This window comes from Pelodiscus sinensis, chromosome 29 (genome assembly GCF_049634645.1).
Source record: "Pelodiscus sinensis isolate JC-2024 chromosome 29, ASM4963464v1, whole genome shotgun sequence".
NCBI lineage: Eukaryota > Metazoa > Chordata > Testudines > Trionychidae > Pelodiscus > Pelodiscus sinensis.
Genome location: NC_134739.1, coordinates 5,395,178 through 5,417,233, shown reverse-complemented (window position 1 = coordinate 5,417,233; position 22,056 = coordinate 5,395,178). Strand labels below are relative to the sequence as shown.

The 22,056-nt window shown below is 45.9% G+C and overlaps 1 protein-coding gene across 7 annotated transcripts in view; it reads left to right on the top strand.

Annotated features, from left to right (window-relative positions):
- Nucleotides 1-22,056, top strand: part of MARCHF10 (membrane associated ring-CH-type finger 10) — a 118,733-nt gene that overhangs the window by 6,300 nt on the left and 90,377 nt on the right. For 5 of the 7 annotated variants that reach the window (XR_012898013.1, XM_075911299.1, XM_075911300.1 and 2 more), the window contains 2 exons: nucleotides 8,010-8,115; nucleotides 20,703-20,858. Coding sequence is in view for 6 of the 7 variants with exons in the window: in XM_075911299.1 (XP_075767414.1) it covers nucleotides 8,029-8,115; nucleotides 20,703-20,858 (243 nt within the window). In the remaining variant the exon portion in view is untranslated. Of the gene's footprint in view, nucleotides 1-8,009; nucleotides 8,116-20,702; nucleotides 20,859-22,056 lie in introns of those variants that run through there. The other 2 variants (XM_075911304.1, XM_075911303.1) reach the window with 1 other exon arrangement.

Here is a 22,056-nt window from a genome sequence, read left to right as displayed (position 1 = left end):
AATAAGGGAAGTTGTTTCAAAATAACTGCTTAGCGTAGATCAGGGCTAGATGAGCGTTGGAGGTTTGGTTCCTTTTCTGAGATTGCCAACAGAAAACTAGTTGGTGCTGTACATTGTGATGGTTCTTGTCTAGGTCCTAGCATACAGACAGAGACATTTAGGGTGTGTCTAGACTACATGGCTCTGTCGACGGAGCCATGTAGATGAGGCAGGACGACAAAGGGAAATGAAGCAGCGATTTAAATAATCGCCGCTTCATTTAAATAAAAATGGCCGCCACGCTGTGCCGATCAGCTGTTTGTTGGCACAGCGTGGCAGTCTAGACGGGGATCTACTGACCCCAGAACCCTTCGTCGACAGATCCTTTATGCCTTAGAATCAGAGACCTAGAAGAGACCTCGGGAGGTCATCAAGTCCAGGCCCCTTCCCAAGGCAGGACCAATCTCAACTAAATCAACCCATCCAGGCCTTTGTCAAGCCGAGACTTAAAAGCTTCTAAGGATGGAGATTCCACCCCCTCCCTAAGTAACCCATTCCAGTGCTTCACCACCCTCCTAGTGAAATAGTTTTTCCTAATATCCAACCTAGACCTCCCCCACTGAGACCATTGCTCCTTGTTCTGCCATCCGTCACTACTATGAACAGCTTTTCTCTATCCTCTTTGGAACCTCCCTTCAGGAAGTTGAAGGCTGCTATCAAATCCCCCGTCACTCTTCTCTTCTGCAGACTAAACAAACCCAAATCCCTCAGCCTCTCCTCATAGGTCATGCGCACAAGCCCCCTAATAATTTTGGTCGTCTGCTGGACCCTCTGTAATGTGTCCACATCCTTTCTATAATGGGGGCCCAGAACTGGACACAATATACCAGAGCCGAATAATGGGGAATAATTACTTCTCTAGATCTGCTGGCAATGCTCCTCCTAATGCACCCTAATATGCCATTAGCCTTCTTGGCTACAAGGGCACACTGTTGACTTGTATCCAGCTTCTCATCCACTATAATCCCCAGGTCCTTTTCTGCACAACTTCTACTTAGCCATTCAGTCCCCAGCCTGTAACAATGCTTGAGATTCATTTGTTTTCATTTTGCCTGGCTACTTTACAGTTTATCAATTATACAGAGGGAAACAATGTATATATGCACATTATGAGGTTTTATGACATCATGGGAAACTTGAGTGTGAAACTGTTTTATCTAAGATGTTCTCACAGATTGCCTGTGTTTATTGTATGTGATGGACCACACAAAACATTAACAAGAATACATTATACCTGTAACAGAACAAGATTTACAGGTATATAATTTATTGTCTGGACTCCACACAGTCTTTGCCTGCCTTATTTGATGACATCTGTCAACTCTTCTGAAAGAAGTAGCATTTCTTTCAATTAATGTAATATGCATCTTCAAAACCTTTTGGACCTGTTGTCATGTTTCTCAGATATTTTCAAACATCGAATAATTGTATGTCATCCATCTTGTTAGCTGAATCTGGCTAATGTTATTTTTCTTTTCTCTTAACAGATGTGAAATGGGTTAGGTCAGAAGACAGCAGATTCACAATGGTTGCTGCCTGACCCACAGTTGTTAGAGTTCTTGATGTCCTTGATTATCTCTGCACTGAGTATTTGAACTTCATTTTATTTCTATTTTCAGAGCATCCATTTTCTATTTGAGGACCCTTGTTTGCCTTTGTCATTGCCTTTGTCATTTTAAGAAAACTTTAGAGGAATAGTTGAGTTAGTCTGTAACAGGAAAAACTTAACAAACAGCAGTCTAGTAGCACTTTAAAGACTAAGAAAACATGTAGGTGGTATCATGAGATTTCATGGACACAACGCTCTTTTTCAGATGACAGCATTGTTAGAAGTCCAGATCCAAGAATAAATAAGGGAAGGGGGGGGGGGGGAAGGAGAGGAGGGAGAAGGAAAAAAGGAGGGGAGGAAGAAAAAACTCACAGTTTTTCTTTTTTTTCTTCCTCCCCTCCTTTTTTTTCCTCTTTTTTTCCTTCTCTTCCTCCCCCCCTCCCCCTTATCTGGACTTCTAACACTCCTGTCATCTAGGCTGTGTCCAGACTCAGGGTTTTTTTCGAAAAAAGTAGTCTTTTTTCAAAAAAAACTTCACCTGCGTCTAGACTGCAGCCGCGTTCAATCGAAAGAACGCGGCTTTTCTTTCGACAGCGGTAAACCTAATTTCACGAGGAAGAATGCCTTTTTTCGAAAGTGCTCTTTCGAAAAAAGGCATTCTTGAATGCAAACAGGGGTTTTTCGAAAGAGAGCATCCAGACTGTCTGGGTGCTCTTTCGAAAAAGCGGCTTGCTTTTTCGAAAGTTCCGCTTGCAGTCTAGACGCTCTTTTTCGAAAGAGGCTTTTTCGAAAGTATCTTTCGAAAAAGCCTCTTTCGAAAGAGGCTTGCAGTCTAGACATAGCCCTAAAGAAGAGGGTTGTGCCCATGAAAGCTCATGATACCATCTACATGTTTTGTTAGTCTTTAAGGTGCTACTAGACTATTTGTTGTTTTTTAAGAAAACTTTGTCACACACATTTTCTGCAGTAGATGGCTACATCATTTTTAATAGTTTGTGAGCTTTTACTATCACTAGTGATTTCTCTCAATAATTCTCCATTAATTTACCTCATATAATTTACACTGATGTCTTGAATGCAGCTCTCTGTACAGGGTGATCAGCTTACATGCCCTCCAGAAATCTGTACATGCTGATTTAGACCTAGTCAGTATGACTTTCTTGTACATTACTGTGCTGGTGCTTCTTTTTTTATTTAGTTTGAAGTAATCTAAGTTTTTGAATACATTTTGGGGGTAGTATGGTCCAGTGGGTAGGAAACTAAGCTGGAAATCTTGTTTAATGTCCTGTCTTGGTAATACTTGCTATGTGACCTTGGACAAAGCACTTCATCTTTTTGTGTGTCTGTTTCCCTCCCACTATATAGTGTAAATAAGCTCTTTGATACAGGGTCTCTTTCTCATTAGGTGTCTGAATAGCAACTAGCACAATGGAGCACCAGTGTGAATTAAGAAGTTAACCGATGTTAGGGTATGTCTACACAGCAAAGTTATTTCAAAATAACAGCTGTTATTTCAAAATAACTTTACTAGTGTCTATACAAGTCAACTGCTATTTTGAAATTAATTCAAAATAGCGGAGGGTTTATTTCAAAATTGGTAAACCTCATTCCGTGTGGAATAACGTCAATTTTGAAATTTCTGTTTCGAAATAAGCTCTATGTAGATGCTTATTTTGAAATAGAGGGCCTCCAGCCCTTCCCAGGGTGCCCTGCTGGCTACTCTGGTCTCAACCAAGAAAACTCTTCTCCCTCCCCCCCCGGAGCCCTTTAAGGGGTAGAGTCTGGCCACAGTGCCCGTGCCAGCTCCAAGCCTGCCAGCCCAACAAACAGTCAGTCCTGCCCCTGACCCAGTGGCCCCAATATGAGCCATCAAGCCACCTGCAGTCAGCTCTCCACCGCTCCCCAGGACTAGTCTGCCAGCTTCCAGGAGCCTACCAGGGGCCAGAAAAGGCGGGCACCTTCCTGTTCCAGTGCGGAGATCATGGACCTCATTCAGGTTAAGAGGGAATCCTCCAACGTCCATGATCTCTGCACTAGATGGAAGAATGCAGCTGTCTATGGCAGGATAGCTGCCAGCATGACCAGCAAAGGCCGCATCCGCACCCAGGAACAGGTGCGGATGAATATCATAGAATCATAGAATAATAGGACTGGAAGGGACCTCGAGAGGTCATCGAGTCCAGCCCCCCGCCCTCAAGGCAGGACCACGCTCCGTCTACACCATCCCTGACAGATGTCTATCTAACCTGTTCTTAAATATCTCCAGAGAGGGAGATTCTACCACCTCCCTTGGCAATTTATTCCAATATTTGACCACCCTGACAGTTAGGAATTTTTTCCTAATGTCCAATCTAAACCTCCCCTGCTGCACTTTAAGCCCATTACTCCTTGTCCTGTCCTCAGAAACCAAGAGGAACAAATTTTCTCCTTCCTCCTTGTGACACCCTTTTAGATATTTGAAAACCGCTATCATGTCCCCCCTTAATCTTCTTTTTTCCAAACTAAACAAGCCCAGTTCATGAAGCCTGGCTTCATAGGTCATGTTCTCTAAACCTTTAATCATTCTTGTCGCTCTTCTCTGTACCCTTTCCAATTTCTCCACATCTTTCTTGAAATATGGCGCCCAGAACTGGACACAGTACTCCAGCTGAGGCCTAACTAGTGCAGAGTAGAGCGGCAGAATGACTTCACGAGTTTTGCTTACAACACACCTGTTGATACAACCTAAAATCATATTTGCTTTTTTTGCAACAGCATCACACTGTTGACTCATATTCAACTTGTGGTCCACTATGACCCCTAGATCCCTTTCCGCCATGCTCCTTCCTAGACAGTTGCTTCCCATCTTGTATGTGTGGAACTGATTGTTCCTTCCTAAGTGGAGCACTTTGCATTTCTCTTTATTAAACCTCATCCTGTTTACCTCTGACCATTTCTCTAACTTGCTAAGGTCATTTTGAATTATGTCCCTATCCTCCAAAGAAGTTGCAACCCCACCCAGTTTGGTATCATCTGCAAACATAATAAGCGTACTCTCTATCCCAATATCTACATTGATGAAGATATTGAACAGTACGGGTCCCAAAACAGACCCTTGAGGAACTCCACTTGCTATCCCTTTCCAGCAGGATTTAGAACCGTTATATAAAAATATAAAAGAGCTTCGGCAGGCATATGCCAAGGCCACAGGGGACAGCTCCCAACCAGGGGCACACACACCAAGCTGCCCCTATTTCAACACCCTGGACAACATCCTGGGGGGCGGGACAGTCCATGCCCGCCAGGTGGTCATCAACCCTGGGGCAGAGGGCCTTGACCAGGGCATCAAGGAGGAGGAAGAGAGCCAGGAGCCTCAGCAGACCAGACGGAGCATGCTGATCAGCCAGGACCTCCGAGCCTTCCCAGAGGACATGTCGCCATCCGAGGCCAGGGAGGCAACCGGTGAGTGCCATCACTGAACCCTTATGTGGGAGGGAGGGGAGAGAACGGAAACCAGGGACTGCACGCGTGGGCCTTGCTGTCCACAGATCACGCAGCAACCTGTGCATGTGCGAGCATGTGCCATGCCACCCCGGGCATGTAGCCCCAGCTGGTTGCTACACAGGGGCATTACGCTGTTAGCCACATGCGTGTGTGAAGAGGCATGACATTCTCCTGATTCCAGGGTGGGACACAGCAGGACGCCCTCCCTCCACAAGACTACTCTACACAGAAGCAGGGGACATCTCCCCCCACTCTACCCACACTATATACAACACAGGGGCATGGGTGCAGTCTTGGGGCAGCTCCCATTCCTGGGGATAGCAGGACATTCCAAACATGGCCTCTGTGCAAGCACATCGTCTCTGATGGTGCAGGAAATGGTCATCCTCACCTTGCGGGGGACGGGGGGGACTGGGTTTCACCCACTGTGTCCGCAGGGATAACTGACCACTTCTCTTGTTGCTCCACAGCCGCACCAGCTGTGCATGCAGGGCACTCCATACCACCTGGGACATGCTCCCGCACCTAAGGGCTCCCGTGCAGTGGAGGGGGTACCAACAGCAGCAGCTGGGGGCACTGTGAGCCCTGCACCGCACCCTCCAGCACTGGGTGCAAGAAGACCTGCAGCTCCGGTAGGAGCAGCTTGCCCAGGGCCATGCCATCTGCTAACACCTGCAGACCCTGGTGCAGAGCGTGCTACCTCCTGCTGCTCCAGCGCCTGCTGCTTCCCCAGCTACCACTCCTCCTCCCACTCCTTCTCCCTCTCCCGCTTCTCCCTTCACACCCTCCCCACTCTCCATTCCCTCCCCATCCCCCTGGGGATGCTGAGGCCCCTTCACCCGCGTTGCTGGGAGACAGTTGGCCCAGCGAGAACCCCAACCCTGAGCACTGTGCTTCCCCTTCCCCTTGTTCCCCTTGCTTCCCCCTTCCAGCTCCCTCCTCCCAGGTTTCCTCCTCCCCTTTCCTACCCTCTCTTTTCCCTTCTTCCGCCTCCTTTCCCCAGTCTCACCAGAGTTTCATTCCCCCCTCCCCCAGTGTTGTTAAATAAAGAGAGTTTGTGCTCAGGAAAACACGTGTATTTTATTTGACATCAGGAAAGTGGGTTAGGGAGGGGTGAGTGGATATCTTATTTTGAGTTTAGGATGCTGTGTAGGCTCACCCTTTATAATACAGACTTAAATATAGTGTGAGGTGGGACAGAGCTAAGATGGCCAACAGTGTGCCCTTGTAGCCAAGAAGGCTAATGGAATATTGGGATGCATTAGGAGCATTGCCAGCAGATCTAGAGAAGTGATTATTCCCCTTTATTTGGCACTGGTGAGGCCACATCTGGAGAATTGTGTCCCATTCTGGGTCCCCCGTTACAGAAAGGATGTGGATACATTGGAGAAGGTCCAGCAGAGGGCAACAAAAATGATTATGGGGTTGGAGCGCATGACGTGCAAGGAGAGGCTGAGGGATCTGGGCTTACAGTAAAACCTGTGTTGTCTCAGGGACTAGGGCGTTCTGGGGATTAGGGCATTCCGGCTGTCTAAAAATTCCGGTTATCTGAGGGTCCCTTTATGGAGCTGCAACCCTCGTGCCGCAGGGGCCACCAGCTGCCCAGCCCAGTTCCTGGCTGGCCGGATCAAAGCCCCTTGGAAATTTGCCAGTTTCTAAAGTTTTCTGGATAGTTAAGTGCTGGATAACACAGGTTTTACTATATTTAGTCTGCAGAAGAGAAGAGAGGGAGGGGATTTGATAGCAGCCTTCAACTACTTGAAGTGAGCTCTATTTTTCCTGTTTTCCATGTAGCAATAATCCAGTTATATACAGAGGCAAATCTAAAAGTTATAGAAAATTTCTACAATGGCAAAATTATTATAGTTTAAGGTAAAATGAGGACCATAACCATGAGCAAAAATTCTATCAGGTTACATGCCAAACCAAGGCAGGATGATGATTATGAAAAGTATAGGAGTCTCTTCTAGTGACTTCTTAACTCTATTTATCAGGTTCACATTTAGTTTTTTCTCATATAGGCCCCATCTAGACTACGGAGAAGATTAAAGCTGCAGTGGTCGATCCGGCATTCAATTTAGTGAGTCTAGTAAAGACCCGCTAAAGACCCACTAAATTGAACGCTGAGGGTGCTCCCGTTGATGTTGGAATTCACCTGGACATCAGAATTCCTATTCTTCACAAGGAGTAAGGGAAGTCAACGGGAGCATTTCTCCCATTGACCTCCCATTGTGAGCATGGCACCAAAGCTTGGTTTAAGGTACTGTGACTCCAGCTACATCTTTTATCTTAGCTGGAACTATGTAACTTAAGCTGACGTGCAGCTGTATTGTAGACCTGGCCATAGTCATAGAAATCCATGTACCTTTGTACTCTGCTGCCAGAGCTTGGACTGGTGGATGGGAAAGTGAAAATGTCCTACAAGGTTCTAATAACCTCCTATGTGGTGTTGAACACACTGACAGTTACAAATTGCAGAATCAGGCTCCAGTAGAGATTTGAGAAATAATCATTCAGTACAGATTTGAAAAATAATCATTAGATTCTAGTAATTGCACAGAGACAACTAATTTAAGCTTTCCATTCTTAATATGTTTTGATTGATACAATCCTACATTAATATATAATTTACCTTTATCAACTTGCTTGTTGCTTTCTATAGAATTACTGCTGTACCAGATCATAGTGTAGCAAGTTTGGAGCAATTTCCTGCTAATGTCCAGAATCAGTTTGTTCAAGGTGGTTGGTTACTCTATAATTAGTAAGGAAAGGCTATAAGAAAGCCAGCCCTAACATGTCAGTGGTTTCTTTAGACAGGAGCATCTCTCTATTACCAGACAGTAATTAACACATAGAGAAAAGACAATTAAAGCATAGCAAAACTGAAGTAGTGAGACAAAAATTGGTCTTTAAGAAGACATATTTGCTTTATGTGCAGGTTCTGGTTAACTACTGGAATGTATGACTCAAGAGAAAGACAGAAGTTCATCAGTGATGCTCAGTATGTGAGGGAAATGCAACACAAGATGGATTCAGAGTATCAGGTATGCCCAGAAAACAAGAGACTTTGGTCAGCTGTTTCACTATTTGTTGAAAGTCACATTCAGTCAGGTAGTACATTAGGTGGTGATTAAAAAGCTGAATGCAATGTTTTGATATATATTTCTATTTAGGGAACTTACATTTTAGGGAACTTAATTTAATTACCTTATAGTCTAGTCTAATATTAGTAGAAAGTTGTGCAGTAAGATTGAATTAATATATATTTTCAGGCCATACAAATGATGTTTTCTTATACTGTTGGTTCTTCTGCACAAGAATTCTCTCTGTACCTCTGGCAGTGTACTCTCTCTAATTTAGCAGGAATATTTCTGCTCCTTTGACATGCCTACTCCAACCGATAGAATCCTGGGCAAAAAACACTTCCTCTTACTTTCTTCCACAACCATTTTGGGCTGCCTGTTGCAGGCAGGGCTGCTGGCCTACCTATCTAACTTCAGGGAGGCTTTGTCTATTAGCAATCTAGATCACCTGGCTAGAATGATGGCAGTTTCTCTCACTCAGGAAGAGATTTGCTCTCCTTCTTAATCAGCCTTCACCAATGCTGAGTTCATTAACAGGAGTGTTGTGAGCAAGACATGAGAAGTAATTCTTCTCCTCTGCTCTGTACTGATTAGGCCTCAATTGGAGTATTGTGTCCAGTTTTGGGCACCACATTTCAAGAAAGATGTGGAGAAATTGGAGAAGGTCCAGAGAAGAGCAACAAAAATGATTAAAGGTCTAGAAAACATGAGCTAAGAGGCAAGGCTGAAGGAATTGGGTTTGTTTAGTTTGGAAAAGAGAAGACTGAGAGGGGACATGATAGCGGTTTTCAGGTATCTAAAAGGGTGTCACCGGGAGGGAGGTGGAAAATTTTTCTCCTTCGCCTCTGATGATAGGACAAGAAGTAATGGACTTAAACTGCAGCAAAGGAGGTTTAGGTTGGACATTAGGAAAAACTTCCTTAACTGTCAGAGTGGTTAAACACTGGAATAAATTGCTTAGGGAGGTTGTATATTTTCCATCACTGGAGATATTTAAGAGCAGGTTATACAGGATTATATAGACCAGGGGCAGGCAATAATTTTTGATGGGGGGGCCACTCCCAAGATTTTGGAAAGTGGTAGAAGGCCACACTCTTCCATGCTATTAATGGAGGAGGTGCGGGGTCTGGTATGGAGGTTGGGTGCAGAAGGGAGCTTGGATTAAGGGATTGGGGTGCAGCAGGGAGAATGGAGTATGGAGGCAGTTGTGACCTAGGGCAGGGAACTGGGGTGCAGGGTTTTGTGACATGACCTAGGGTAGGAGGGGATTGCAATCCTGGGCAGGAGATTGGGGTGCCACATCTGGAGCAGGTATGGGTTCATGTAGAGTAGCGGGGCAGCAGTGTGGGGAAAAGGGTTGGGGAAAGGAGGGGCTGAGGTGCCAGAGGCAGGTTCTCACCAGGCGTCTTACCAGACAACAGCCAAAGCAGCCTGCCTGTAGAGCTAAAGGTTTGCAGAGCTTAAAATGTTTCTGCCTACTTGGCCATGTGCTTGAGTAAGTAACTGAGCAGGAGGGTTGTGCTTCGTGGCTGCCTGTTATTCAAACAGGCAGCTCCCATTGGCCAGTGTCTGTCCAGAAACCGACCAATGGGATTGTGTTGGAGGCAGGAGCAGCATCTGAATCTTCCCCCTCTCCTCTGGACTCAAAGAGAAAGCTCCCCGCAGCAGTGATTCTGAGCGGCATGTGGGGCTGCGGGGCAAGCAGGGAGCCTGCCTTGGGCTCCCCACTATCTCCGCAAGCTGAATCCAGTAGCTTGGTGGGCCGGATGTGGCCCGCAGGCCGTATTTTGCCTAGGCCTGAGATAGATCATGCTTGATTCTGCCATAAGGGCAGGGGACTTGACTTGACGATCTTTTGAGGTTCCTTCCAGTTCTAGTATTCGATGATTCTGTGATTCAGCCTTTTTCTACTCACCCTTTCCAGGCTGAAGACATATTGCAGGTGTAGCAAGGTGGGCTGATTGAGAGCACACACCCTTATTAGCCCCTTCTGGCTCAGTGCCTAACATGTGAGTAGTTTCATTGAAGTCAATGGAATTACTCTATTCACATACTTCAGGTGAGGCTTTCTTCCAGATCCTCAGTGGAAGTTCGGCACCTAAACACATTTGAGATCTGAACCTTTGTTTGTGATGTGCTGAATACCTTCAGTTCTCACTGATGTCAGTGGTAGTCAGGTTGTGCTCAGCATCTTGAAGAACGGGATTTATAATTTTCATTTATCTGTTCGGATTAATGTAATATTTTTAGGATTTAGCAATATCACTATCAGGACATGCCCCAAAAAGAAAATAATAGAACACCACTGGATAACCACTGGTTATCACCTAAAGCCCCCAGCTAAAACCCCTCCAGTCTACAGCTTATCCTGGAAAACAATCCCTCACTCTCACAAACTTTGAGAAGACAGGCCAGTCCTTGCCTACAGACAGTCCCCCAATCTAAAGCAAATACTCACCAGCAGCCACACATTACACCACAAAAACTCCTACCCAGGAACCTATCCCTGTCACAAACCCTCTTGCCAAATCTGTACACATGGCTACACATACAACATCATCACAGGATCTAACCACATAAGCCACACCATCAATGGCTTATCCACCTGCACATTCACTAATGTGATATATGTCATCAAGTACCAGCAATGCCCCTCTGCCATAGATATTGGCCAGATCAGACAGTCTCTATGCCAAAGGACAAATGGACACAAATCAGACATCAGGAATGATAACATACATAATCCTGTAGAGACATGGTCACCAACCAGTCGATCGCGATTGACTGGTCGATCCCGAGGCCTCGACCAGTCAATCGCGCGGCGTTCTGGGCCCCCCATTTTCCTCCACCCCCAAGAAGCCCTACTGCCTAGCTCAAGCAACAATGGAGGTAGTGGCAACTTCCTGTGGTGTGGATGGAAGTCACTTCTGGGGGTTCCAGAAATGCGCTAGCTGCTTCCTTGCCCCAGCTCCCTGGCGTTCTGGGAACTTACCGCGTAAGTCCCTGGAGGCACGCGCTGGGACTTTCCTTCTCTGCGGGAGAGGGGAGCCAGGCCCAGACAGTGCACACAACGGAGGCTTCCCTGCTCTGCGGGGGGGGGGGGGGGGGTCGGCCCTGAGGGGTCACGTGTGCAGGCTTCCCTGCTGCATGGGGGGGAGAGAGGAGTCAGGTCTGGTGGAGGTGCGCGACGGGGCTTCCTTCCTCCATGGGAGGGGGGGGTCAGTCCCGGAGGGAGAGCGTAATGAAGGCTTCCCTGCTCCGTGGGGGGGGGGGAGGGGGTCGACCCTGAGGGGTCGCGTGTGTGGGCTTCTCTGCTCCGCAGGGGGAGGGGGAGAGTCAGGTCTGGTGGAGGCATGCGATGGGGCTTCCTTCCTCCGCGGGGGGGGGGGGGGGGCAGGGTCAGCCCCAGAGGGAGCACACAATGGAGGCGTCCCTCCGAGGCTGGTGTAGGGGACTCCCTGTCCCCACTGGCACCCTGCCCCTGAACCCTGTTCCCTCTCCCCTGCCCCCGAACCTTGTCCCATGCTGCAGAACCTTGTCCCCGCCCTTCTGCCCCCCTGTTCCCTCTCCCCTGCCCCCAGCCACAGAACTCTGGCCCCCCTGCCTCCCTGCTGAAGAAACCTGTCCCCCCCCCCCTGCAGAAACCTGCCCCCTGGCACCCTGCCCCCTACTGCAGAAACCTGCCCCCCCAGCAGAAACCTGCCTCCCCAGCACACCTGCCCCCCGCTGAAGAAACCTTTTGCCCGCTGGCATTCTGTCCCCCACTACAGAAACCTGTCCCCAACTGGCACTCTGTCCCCTGCTGCAGAAACCTGTCCTCCTGGCACCCTGTTTCCTCTCCCTGCCCCCAGCCACAGAACTCTGTCCCCACTAGCACCCTGTCCCCTGCTGCAGAAACCTGTCCCTTGCCCTTCCGGCACCCTGTTCCCTCTCCCCTGCCCCCAGCCGCAGAACCCTACCCCCACTGGCACCCTGTGTTCCCTGCCCCAGCACCCACTAGCACCCTTCCCCAGTACCATATCCCCTGCTCCCAACTGATTTTTCTGTGGGTCAGTGACCTCTGACTCAAGACAGGTTTCCTGCCCCTATCGTAAATAAAGACAATGCAGAAACTTTTTGTGTTTGACATAGTATTTTATTTAAAAATGAAGCCTGGCCAACAAACCCCCAATTGGGGCCAAGCCCCCATCTGGCCACAACCACTCCTGCACACTCCCTTCCCCCAGACCTTAGATCCACTGGAACCCCCTACCCTGAGCCCCTTACATACCCCAACCCAAATTCCTGCACCCTCACATCCACAAGCCTGTGGCTTGCCTAGTACCCCAACACTGCTCAGCCTGGAGCCCCCTCCCCGAGCCAGCGTCCCTTTCTCCACCTCCTCCTGCATCCCGATTTCCTCCCAGAGCTTGCATCTTTCACCCCTTCCCACGCCCAAATCCCTCATTCCCACCCCAGAGCCTACACATCCTGTCTCAACCCAGCGAGGATATGGCTAGACTGCAGGAGTTTTTCAGGAGTCTGGAGATATCCCAGAAACAATCTTCTGCATCCAGGGATGTGTTTGTTCTTCCGCTTTTTTTAGTGGAAGAGCAAACATGCTCTGTCACCCCTATATTCCTCTTTCCACGAGGAATAAGGGGGCTTCCAAAAGAAGGGGGTTTTCTGATATTTGGTCCAGTCTAGACAGGCCAAATGTTGGAAAAACCTCTTCCTACAGAAGAATTGAAAAAAAAAAGCAGCAGTATAAAGATCGGGTATAGCAAGTGATTGAGAGAAGAAGAATAGAGAGGGCAGGGCTTCAAGGAAGGGGCGGAGCGGTAGATCTTGGCTTGGTCTGTCATTTAAAAAGTGATCTTGGGTGTAAAACGGTTGGAGACCACTGCTGTAGGGGAACACTTTAACCTCCCTGGACATTCAGTAATGGATTTAAAAGTAGCCATCCTTCTACGAAAGAATTTCAACGCGCAATTATAAAGGGAGACAGCTGAACTGGAGTTCATTTGCCCTCTGTTTAGGATTGAATAAGGATCTTAACTGGTGGTGCTACAAAGGCAATTTCCCCTCTCTTGATATCCACATTTCCACATGAACTGCCACATCAACTGTGAATGAATCCACATTTCCACATCAACTGTGAATGAGCCACTTCCACTCTGACTTGATTAGCCTCATTTACACAAGTACCTTCTTTCTTTTGTTGTCCTTATATCTACCCAGACCTCTATAAACTCCACTCCAATTCATCTGATGAAGTGGGTTTTACCAATGAAAGCTTATGCCCTAATACAGGAGTGGCCAACATGCTGCTGTTGAGTTGCATGTGGCTCTTTGCTTAAAGAAATGCTGCTCTTGCTAGTTCTGAGCCGCGCGCTTGGACTGCTCATGGCCAGCGGCTCTGCACATGTGCCCAAGCACCTGCTCACGGTCGGCTGCGCTGCACACATGCCCCAGCGTCTTTAAAGAAAATTCAAAGGCTATTGTTTGCCAGGCTGAAGCAATTATTCAGATATATCAGTCTCTCCCTTATTGTTTTTGAACCTGTCATAGTTGCAGTCTCAGACCTGAATTTTTAGAACTATAAAAAAGCCATAATCTTAATAAGTAAAAGAAAATGTAGAAACCATACCAGAGATCAACAAGCTGGAATGAAACAGGCACTTCAAATTGTGCTAATTTACTTCTCAGTTCAGCTTAATTTTAAGTAACTCACAGGACATAGGGCAGTAGTGTTACACTTAAAATACATGGTGGGGATGGTTTTTTTTTTAGTGTGAGAATTTTACTGTATTTTTCAAGGTTTTTTTAAATTTGTTGTTTGTTCCCTGTCAAGTTCATAGAATCATAGAATACTAGGACTGGAAGGGACCTCAAGAGTTCATCGAGTCCCGTCCCCTGCCCTCATGGCAGGACCAAATACGGTCTAGACCATCCCTGATAGACATTTATCTAACCTACTCTTAAATATCTCCAGAGATGGGGATTCCACAACCTCCCTGGGCAATTTATTCCAGTGTTTGATTACCCTGACAGTTAGGAACTTTTTCCAACCTAAACCTCTCTTGCTGCAGTTTAAGCCCATTGCTTCTTGTTCTATCCTCAGAGGCCAAGATGAACAAGTTTTCTCCCTCCTCCTTATGACACCCTTTTAGATACCTGAAAACCACTATCTTGTCCCCCCTCAATCTTCTCTTTTCTAAACTAAACAAACCCAATTCTTTCAGCCTTCCTTCATAGATCCTGTTCTCTAGACCTTTAATCATTCTTGTTGCTCTTCTCTGGACCCTCTCCTATTTCTCCACATATTTCTTGAAATGCAGTGCCCAGAACTGGACACAATACTCCAACTGAGGCCTAACCAGCGCAGAGTAGAGCAGAAGAATGACTTCTCGTGTCTTGCTCACAACACATCCCAGAATCGTGTTTGCTTTTTTTGCAACAGCATCACACTGCTGACTCATATTCAGCTTGTGGTCCACTATAACCCCATGATCCCTTCCTAGACAGTCGTTTCCCATTCTGTATGTGTGAAACTGATTGTTCCTTCCTAAGTGGAGCACTTTGCATTTGTCTTTATTAAACTTCATCCTGTTTACCTCAGACCATTTCTCCAATTTGTCCAGATCATTTTGAATTATGATCCTGTTCTCCAGAGCAGTCGCAACCCCTCCCAGCTTGGTATCCTCTGCAAACTTAATAAGTGTACTTTCTATGCCAATATCTAAATCGTTGATGAAGATGTTAAACAAAGCCGATCCGAAAACAGATTCCTGCGGAACCCCACTTGTTATGCCTTTCCAGCAGGATTGTGAACCATTAATAACTACTCTCTGAGTACGGTTATCCTGCCAATTATGCACTCACCTTATAGTAGCCCCATCTAAGTTGTATTTGCCTAGTTTATTGATAAGAATATAATGCAAGACCGTATCAAACGCCTTACTAAAGTGTAGGTATACCACGTCCACCGCTTCTCCCTTATCCACAAGACTCGTTATCCTATCAAAGAAAGCTATCAGATTGGTTTGACATGATTTATTCTTTACAAATCCATGCTGGCTGTTCCCTATCACCTTGCCATCTTCCAAGTGATTGCAGATGATTTCCTTAATTACTTGCTCCATTATCTTCCGTGGCACAGAAGTTAAACTAACTGGTCTGTAGTTTCCTGGGTTGTTCTTATTTCCCTTTTTATAGATGGGCACTATATTTGCCCCTTTTCTTATCCTCTGGAATCTCTCCTGTCTCCCATGATTTTCCAAAGATGATAGCTAGAGGCTCAGATACCTCCTCTATCAGCTCCTTGAGTATTCTAGGATGCATTTCATCAGGCCCTGGTGACTTGCAGGAATCTAACTTTTCTAGGTGATTTTTAACTTGTTCTTTATTTTATCTTCTAAACCTCCCCCCTCCCCACTAGCATTTACTATGTTAGTCATTCCTTCAGACTTCTAGGTGAAGACCGAAACAAAGAAGTCCTTAAGCATCTCTGCCATTTCCAAGTTTCCTGTTACTGTTTCTCCCTCCTCACTGACCAGTGGGCCCACCTTGTCCTTGGTCTTCCTCTTGCTTCTAATGTATTTATAAAAAGTCTTCTTGTTTCCCTTTATTCCCATAGCTAGTTTGAGCTCATTTTGTGCCTTTGCCTTTCTAATCTTGCCCCTGCATTCCTTTGTTGTTTGCCTATATTCATCCTTTGTAATTTGTCCTACTTTCCATTTTTTACAAGACTCCTTTTTTATTTTTAGATCATGCAAGATCTCATGGTTAAGCCAAGGCGGTCTTTTGCCATATTTTCTATCTTTCCGACGCAGCGGAATAGCTTGCTTTTGGGCCCTTAACAGTGTCCCTATGAAAAACTGCCAACTCTCCTCAGTTGTTTTTCCCCTCAGTCTTGATTCCCATGGGATCTTACCTATCAGCTCTCTGAGCTTACCAAAATCTGCCTTCCCGAAATCCATTGTCTCTATTTTGCTGTTCTCCCTTCTACCCTTCCTTAGAATTGTGAACTCTATGATTTCATGATCACTTTCACACAAGCTGCCTTCCACTTTCAAATTCTCAACCAGTTCCTACCTATTTGTTAGCATCACATCTAGAACAGCTTCCCCTCTTTTAGCTTTTTCAACCTTCTGAAACAAAAAGTTGTCTCCAATTCAGTCCAAGAACTTATTGGATAGACTGTGCCCCGCTGTGTTATTTTCCCAACATATATCTGGATAGTTGAAGTCCCCCATCATCACCAAATCTTGGGCTTTGGATGATATTGTTAGTTGTTTAAAAAAGGCCTCATCCTCTTCTTCCACCTGGGTAGGTGGCATGTAGTAGACTCCTAGCATGACATCACCCTTGTTTTTAATCTCTTTTAGCCTAACCCAGAGACTCTCAACACTTCCATCTCCTATGTCCATCTCCACCTCACTCCAAGCGTGTTCATTTTTAATATATAAGGCAACTCCTCCTCCTTTTTTTCCCTGCCTATCCTTCCTGAGCAAGCTGTACCCTTCCATACAAACATTCCAATCGTATATTATTCCACCAAGTTTCTGTGATGCCAACAATGTCATAATTGTACTTACCATATTTATTAGCACTTCCAGTTCTTCCTGCTTATTACCCATACTTCTTGCATTCGTATATAGGCATCTGAGATACTAATTTGACCTTGCCTCCCAGTTTTGCCCTGACCCTCCTCTCTCTCTGCCATTATAGCCCATGCTCCCTCCCATATCCAACCCATCTCCCAGGTCTCCTTGTTCTCCACGTACCCCTGGGCTTTGCTCACCTGTCCCCGTCGAACCTAGTTTAAATCCCTCCTCACTAGGTTAGCCAGTCTGTGTCCAAATAGGGTCTTCCCCCTATTCGAAGGGTGAACACCATCTCTGCCTAGCAGTCCTTCCTGGAATAGCATCCCATGGTCGAGGAAGCCAAAGCGCTCCTGGCGACACCATCCTCGCAGCCAGGTATTCACCTCCAGGACGCACCTGTCTCTGCTTGGGCCCCTACCTTGGACAGGAAGGATCGAAGAGAATACCACCTGCACTCCAAACTCCTTCACCCATACTCCCAGAGCCCTATAGTCACTCTTGAAGAGCCCTGTAGTCACTCTTGAAGTTCTCTGAAGATCTATGGACTGGCCGTGAATTTTTTAACTGACTAAAGACTTTTTTTGTTGTTTTTGTCCGAAATATCCTGTAATGTTATTTTCATCACTACATTTTGTGTACTATATCGATCGATCGATATATAAAAATAAATATATAATACGTGGCTCTTTGCATTCTATCCACAGCTATTTTGGTTCTTTGTCTCTAACTCGTTGGCCACTCTTACCCTAATAAATCTGTCACTCTCTAGGGTGCCATGGGTATCTCCATTGTTTTTTTAGAGAATAAAATATATAACTTGTATTTGCAGAATAAGTCACCACATGGAAGCTAACAGAAAAGATGCTTAAAAATGGCTCATACTTACCCAGCACATGTATGTTCCTCTTGTATCTTCAAGTCACATCTGCATATACTATCTTCATAAAGAAGGTGCATGCTGTAGTATTTATGGGGAAGACTATGAACTCCTTATTTACAATGGTGGATAGTTACACAATTAGGGCTCTTGTATTAATTGGTACTATTTCTATGCACAACTATTTACCGCTGTGAATAAGCAGGGGAGGGGAGGATGTCATAATTTGTTTATATGGGAATAATATTAATTCTGTAGCAGAAAAGATTTTTCTTGTATAGGTTTTGAAAGGAAGCACTTCTTTAAGCTTTTGGACCAAATTATGCTGTATAACACTTGTGTAAATTTGAAGTACCTACATTGACTTCAGTTACATAACTGAGAATTTTTCTTAAGTGCCACAGAATAAACTTTAAAGATATATTCAAACAAAGACTCGACAGATAAAATATTTAGTTACCATCATAATTATGCTATCACCTAAGAGGCCCCAAAATATGGACTAGGGCCAGTTTGTGTTAAGCACAATATATAACAAAAAAGATCATCCTTGCCCTAGAGAGCATATAATTTAAGTTGAGCAATATTTTAACTGAGACACACTCACTGGACTTAGTCCGAAGCAACTTTTAGAATGTTTTCCCCAATGTCCATAATCTATATGACATTACTGAACGAGGGTTGAAAATGACATCATACTTGTCTTCTCAAGTGTCCTGAAGGTTAAAAACTTCTGCTCAAAACTAATAACTTTATGAGCTATAACACTTCCAATAATGCTAGCCCTGGAGTTGCAAAAAATATAGATTCAGATCTTCTGTAGTGGCTGATTTGCATTTCAAGGAAGCCTAGGAAGGCAGGAGCAAGAATTTCTTTACCTCACCCTGTGCTCCCTAATCTTGGTTTGATCAGATTTCTGGGTTGGCAGGTCCTGGTCCCAAGCCACAATAGAGTAGCCTTATAGGCCACTCTAACAGCAGTGGATCTGCAGAGTTAATGGCACTGTGACTGTATACTGTTTGTCCCCACTATTATATCTACCTCAAGAGCCAGGCAGAGAGGGTTTCAGAAACCACTGTTCCAGACATACACCATCTGGGGATTCTAGCTTTCTTGGGGGGAATCATTAGGTACCAGGGTCCATTGGGTCTGTGGGCATTCCATACTCACAAACCCAGGGTAAAATAATAAAGTGTTCTGGGTTTAAGGGATTCGGCTGTGGCATCAGACTAATTGATGTGACTATTTTGCAAGCACACTGCAAGACCCTACTTTTTTACAAAAGCATTTCCACAGTAACTAGAAGGATGATAAGAAAGAAAGAAAGAAAGAAAGAAAGAAAGAAAGAAAGAAAGAAAGAAAGAAAGAAAGAAAGAAAGAAAGAAAGAAAGAAAGAAAGAAAGAAAGAAAGAAAGAAAGAAAGAAAGAAAGAAAGAAAGAAAGAATTCATTTCCCCAAAGGAGCCTCTTTAACTAGTGAGAGCAGAGGAGCAGAAATCTCTGTGAAATCCATTAAGTACAGGCAGTCCCCGGGTTACGTACAAGATAGGGACTGTAGGTTTGTTCTTAAGTTGAATCTGTATGTAAGTCGGAACTGGCATCCAGATTCAGCTTTGCTGAAACTGACCAGCGGCTGACTACAGGAAGCCCGAGGCAGAGTTGCTGAATCTGGACGCCAGTTCTTACATACAGATTCAACTTAAGAACCCCAGGCATCCCCAAGTCAGTTGCTGCTGAAACTGATCAGCGGCTGATTCCAGGAAGCCCGGGGCAGAGCAACTCTGCCTCGGGCTTCCTGTAGTCAGCGCTGGTCAGTTTCAGCAGCGGCTGACTTGGGGACGCCTGGGGCAGAGCAGCTGGGGTGCTGCCGGGTTGGTCCAGTAGCGCCCAGAGCAGCGCTACGGGACCAACCGGCAGCGCCCCAGCTACTGTACCACAGGCGTCCAGAGCAAAGCCGCGGAGCACGGGGGCAGCGGGACAGCCCAGACGCGCCGTAGCTGTCCTGCTGCCCGCGTGCTCCGTGGCTTTGCTCCCCGTCTCCCTGGTCTGCTGGTCTCCAGCAGACCAGGGAGACGGGGAGCAAAGCCTTGGAGGACGCCGGCAGCGGGACAGCCGTGGTGCATCTGGGCTGTCTGCTGCCCGCGTGCTCCGCGGCTTTGCTCCCCGTCTCCCTGGTCTGCTGGAGACCAGCAGGCCAGGGAGACGGGGAGCAAAGCCTCTGAGGACGCCGGCTGCGGGATAGCCACGGTGCGTCTGGGCTGTCCGCTGCTCGCGTGCTCCGCAGTTACGAACGGGGTTTGCTCCGCGTCTCCCTGGTCTGCTGGAGACCAGCAGACCAGTGAGACGTGGAGCAAAGCCGCGGAGCATGCGGGCAGCGGACAGCCCAGACGCACCGTGGCTGTCCCGCTGCCGACGTCCTCAGAGGCTTTGCTCCCCGTCTCCCTGGTCTGCTGGTCTCCAGCAGACCAGGGAGACGTGGAGCAAACCCCGTTCGTAACTCGGGGACTGCCTGTACCTCATCTTGCACATTTTATTTAATTGGAAAATACAATACCATCTATCACCACTGAATCAAAGTAACTGCCACCAGGCAGATTTGAACCTGGGATCTCAATGTAGGAGCCTCTAAAGCTTGAACTATAAAGCCAGGTGGCCCTCAGCCTAGGCCATAGAGGTCTCTTGCTGTTATCTGTTGCTGTGGTCTAAGTGTCACTGCATGGGACAGTGAACCACAATAGGTGTGTGAGTTACACTATAAAAAATCCTAAAATAGATGAGTGCATGTGTGTGTGTGTGTGGGGGGGGCATATGTATACATACACCCATGGAGTTTAGTGAGTTGTTTACATTTACCAGCATTTATTGAAGCGCCAGGTTAGATAATTATTCTAATGAGTATTAGGCTTAAACTTTCAGTAGGTTAATTTTTTCATCCTAAGATGTGTTTTGTGACAGGTATGAGTACAGCACAATTGGAAATGAGATTGTCTTGTCTGCATGCACTGTGCTAGAATTAAGAAGCAAGTTATTCGGAAGGTAATCTGTCTCTCTCATTCCAGACAAAGAATGTATTTTTCCCCTTAGGCATGCCTGAGAAGACAGGAACAAAATAGAGAACAGACTGAGAGGAAACGGGAGCAACATGCCAGACAAGAACAGAGACAGAAAACTCTATCTTCCATCTATGCTACACGCAGTTATGAAAGACCATGGATATCAGGCATACCAGCTACCAGACAGGTACTTAAACCATAGGTCACGCACGCTTGATAACTTAAAAGATAAAGTCAAGTAGAACAGAATATTGTTAGAGAGTAATGGTCTGCCGCTGCATAAAATTCCAGGGAGACGGGGAAGCAGTTAATAAAAAATGATCGGTGAGGAACAGCCAAAATATTTACTTTTACATTGAGCCTTTGAGTGTTGCATTCCAGTGACTTTATTTTTTCCTGTCAAATTATGGACATGTTATCATTTTTAAGGGGGATACTGGATAGGATAAGTAGCATTTGCTAATTGTTCGATTATAGAATAGCTACATAGTTTTAAAATGTGATAGTGAATTTAATGGCAGTTTTCAGGAGATTTGCCAGTCTACTATATATTTTAGAGAGTTTGTTTGTCTGTTTGTCTGTCTGTTTTCTCCTTGAATTCCTGGTAAATGGTAAGAGTTAGGACTGTCAAATTAAGTATGCAGCTTCCTCTTATCATAACTTAAAAGCAAGGTAAGTGTTTGGTTGTACCATGAAAACAGGATGTGCCTGGAATGGGATTGCTTCTCATAAAATCAAACAGAAAAGAGACAGAATTACCAGGCAGGTGAAAGGGGCTGGCTGAAGCTCTCCCCAACCCTGATTTGTATGGGAACATTGCTTACTGTTTCCCTTGTCAGGGAGCAAGGGGAAAGTGCACTGTTTGCTGCTTTCCTCACTCTGGCTAGGGAGCAGAGGGGGCAGATGAACGTGGCTGCCTTTACCACCCTCGAGGGGCCTGCAACGTGCATTGTTCTCCTCAAGCCAATATTCAGAATCAGTGTTTCTGTTATTTCTGCAGTATTGGTTTGGAACTAACTGATCACCAGAGGGGATATGATTATGATCTGGCTTCAGCGTGTTGTTTCTAGCATGACACACTTAAAATCTGAAATCTAATATAAGTTTAAATTGTGGCCAGTTTAGGTGCAAAAAATATGTCAATATTCAGTGTACTGTGTCCTCCTCGCATGTGGAGCTAGTGACTCAACAGATGGATAATTACCAGGGAAAGAATAAATACTTTAAGTGGATTCAGTTTTTTCCCCAAATATATTCACATTTTAAGTGCTGAAATATACAGACCTATTTGACAATATGTACACATTTTGACTTGTGTATAAATTGTTTGTCTTGGTGATGGGGTGGACTAGGCCTGAAGCCTCCTGCTGAAAGGCTGATGGCCT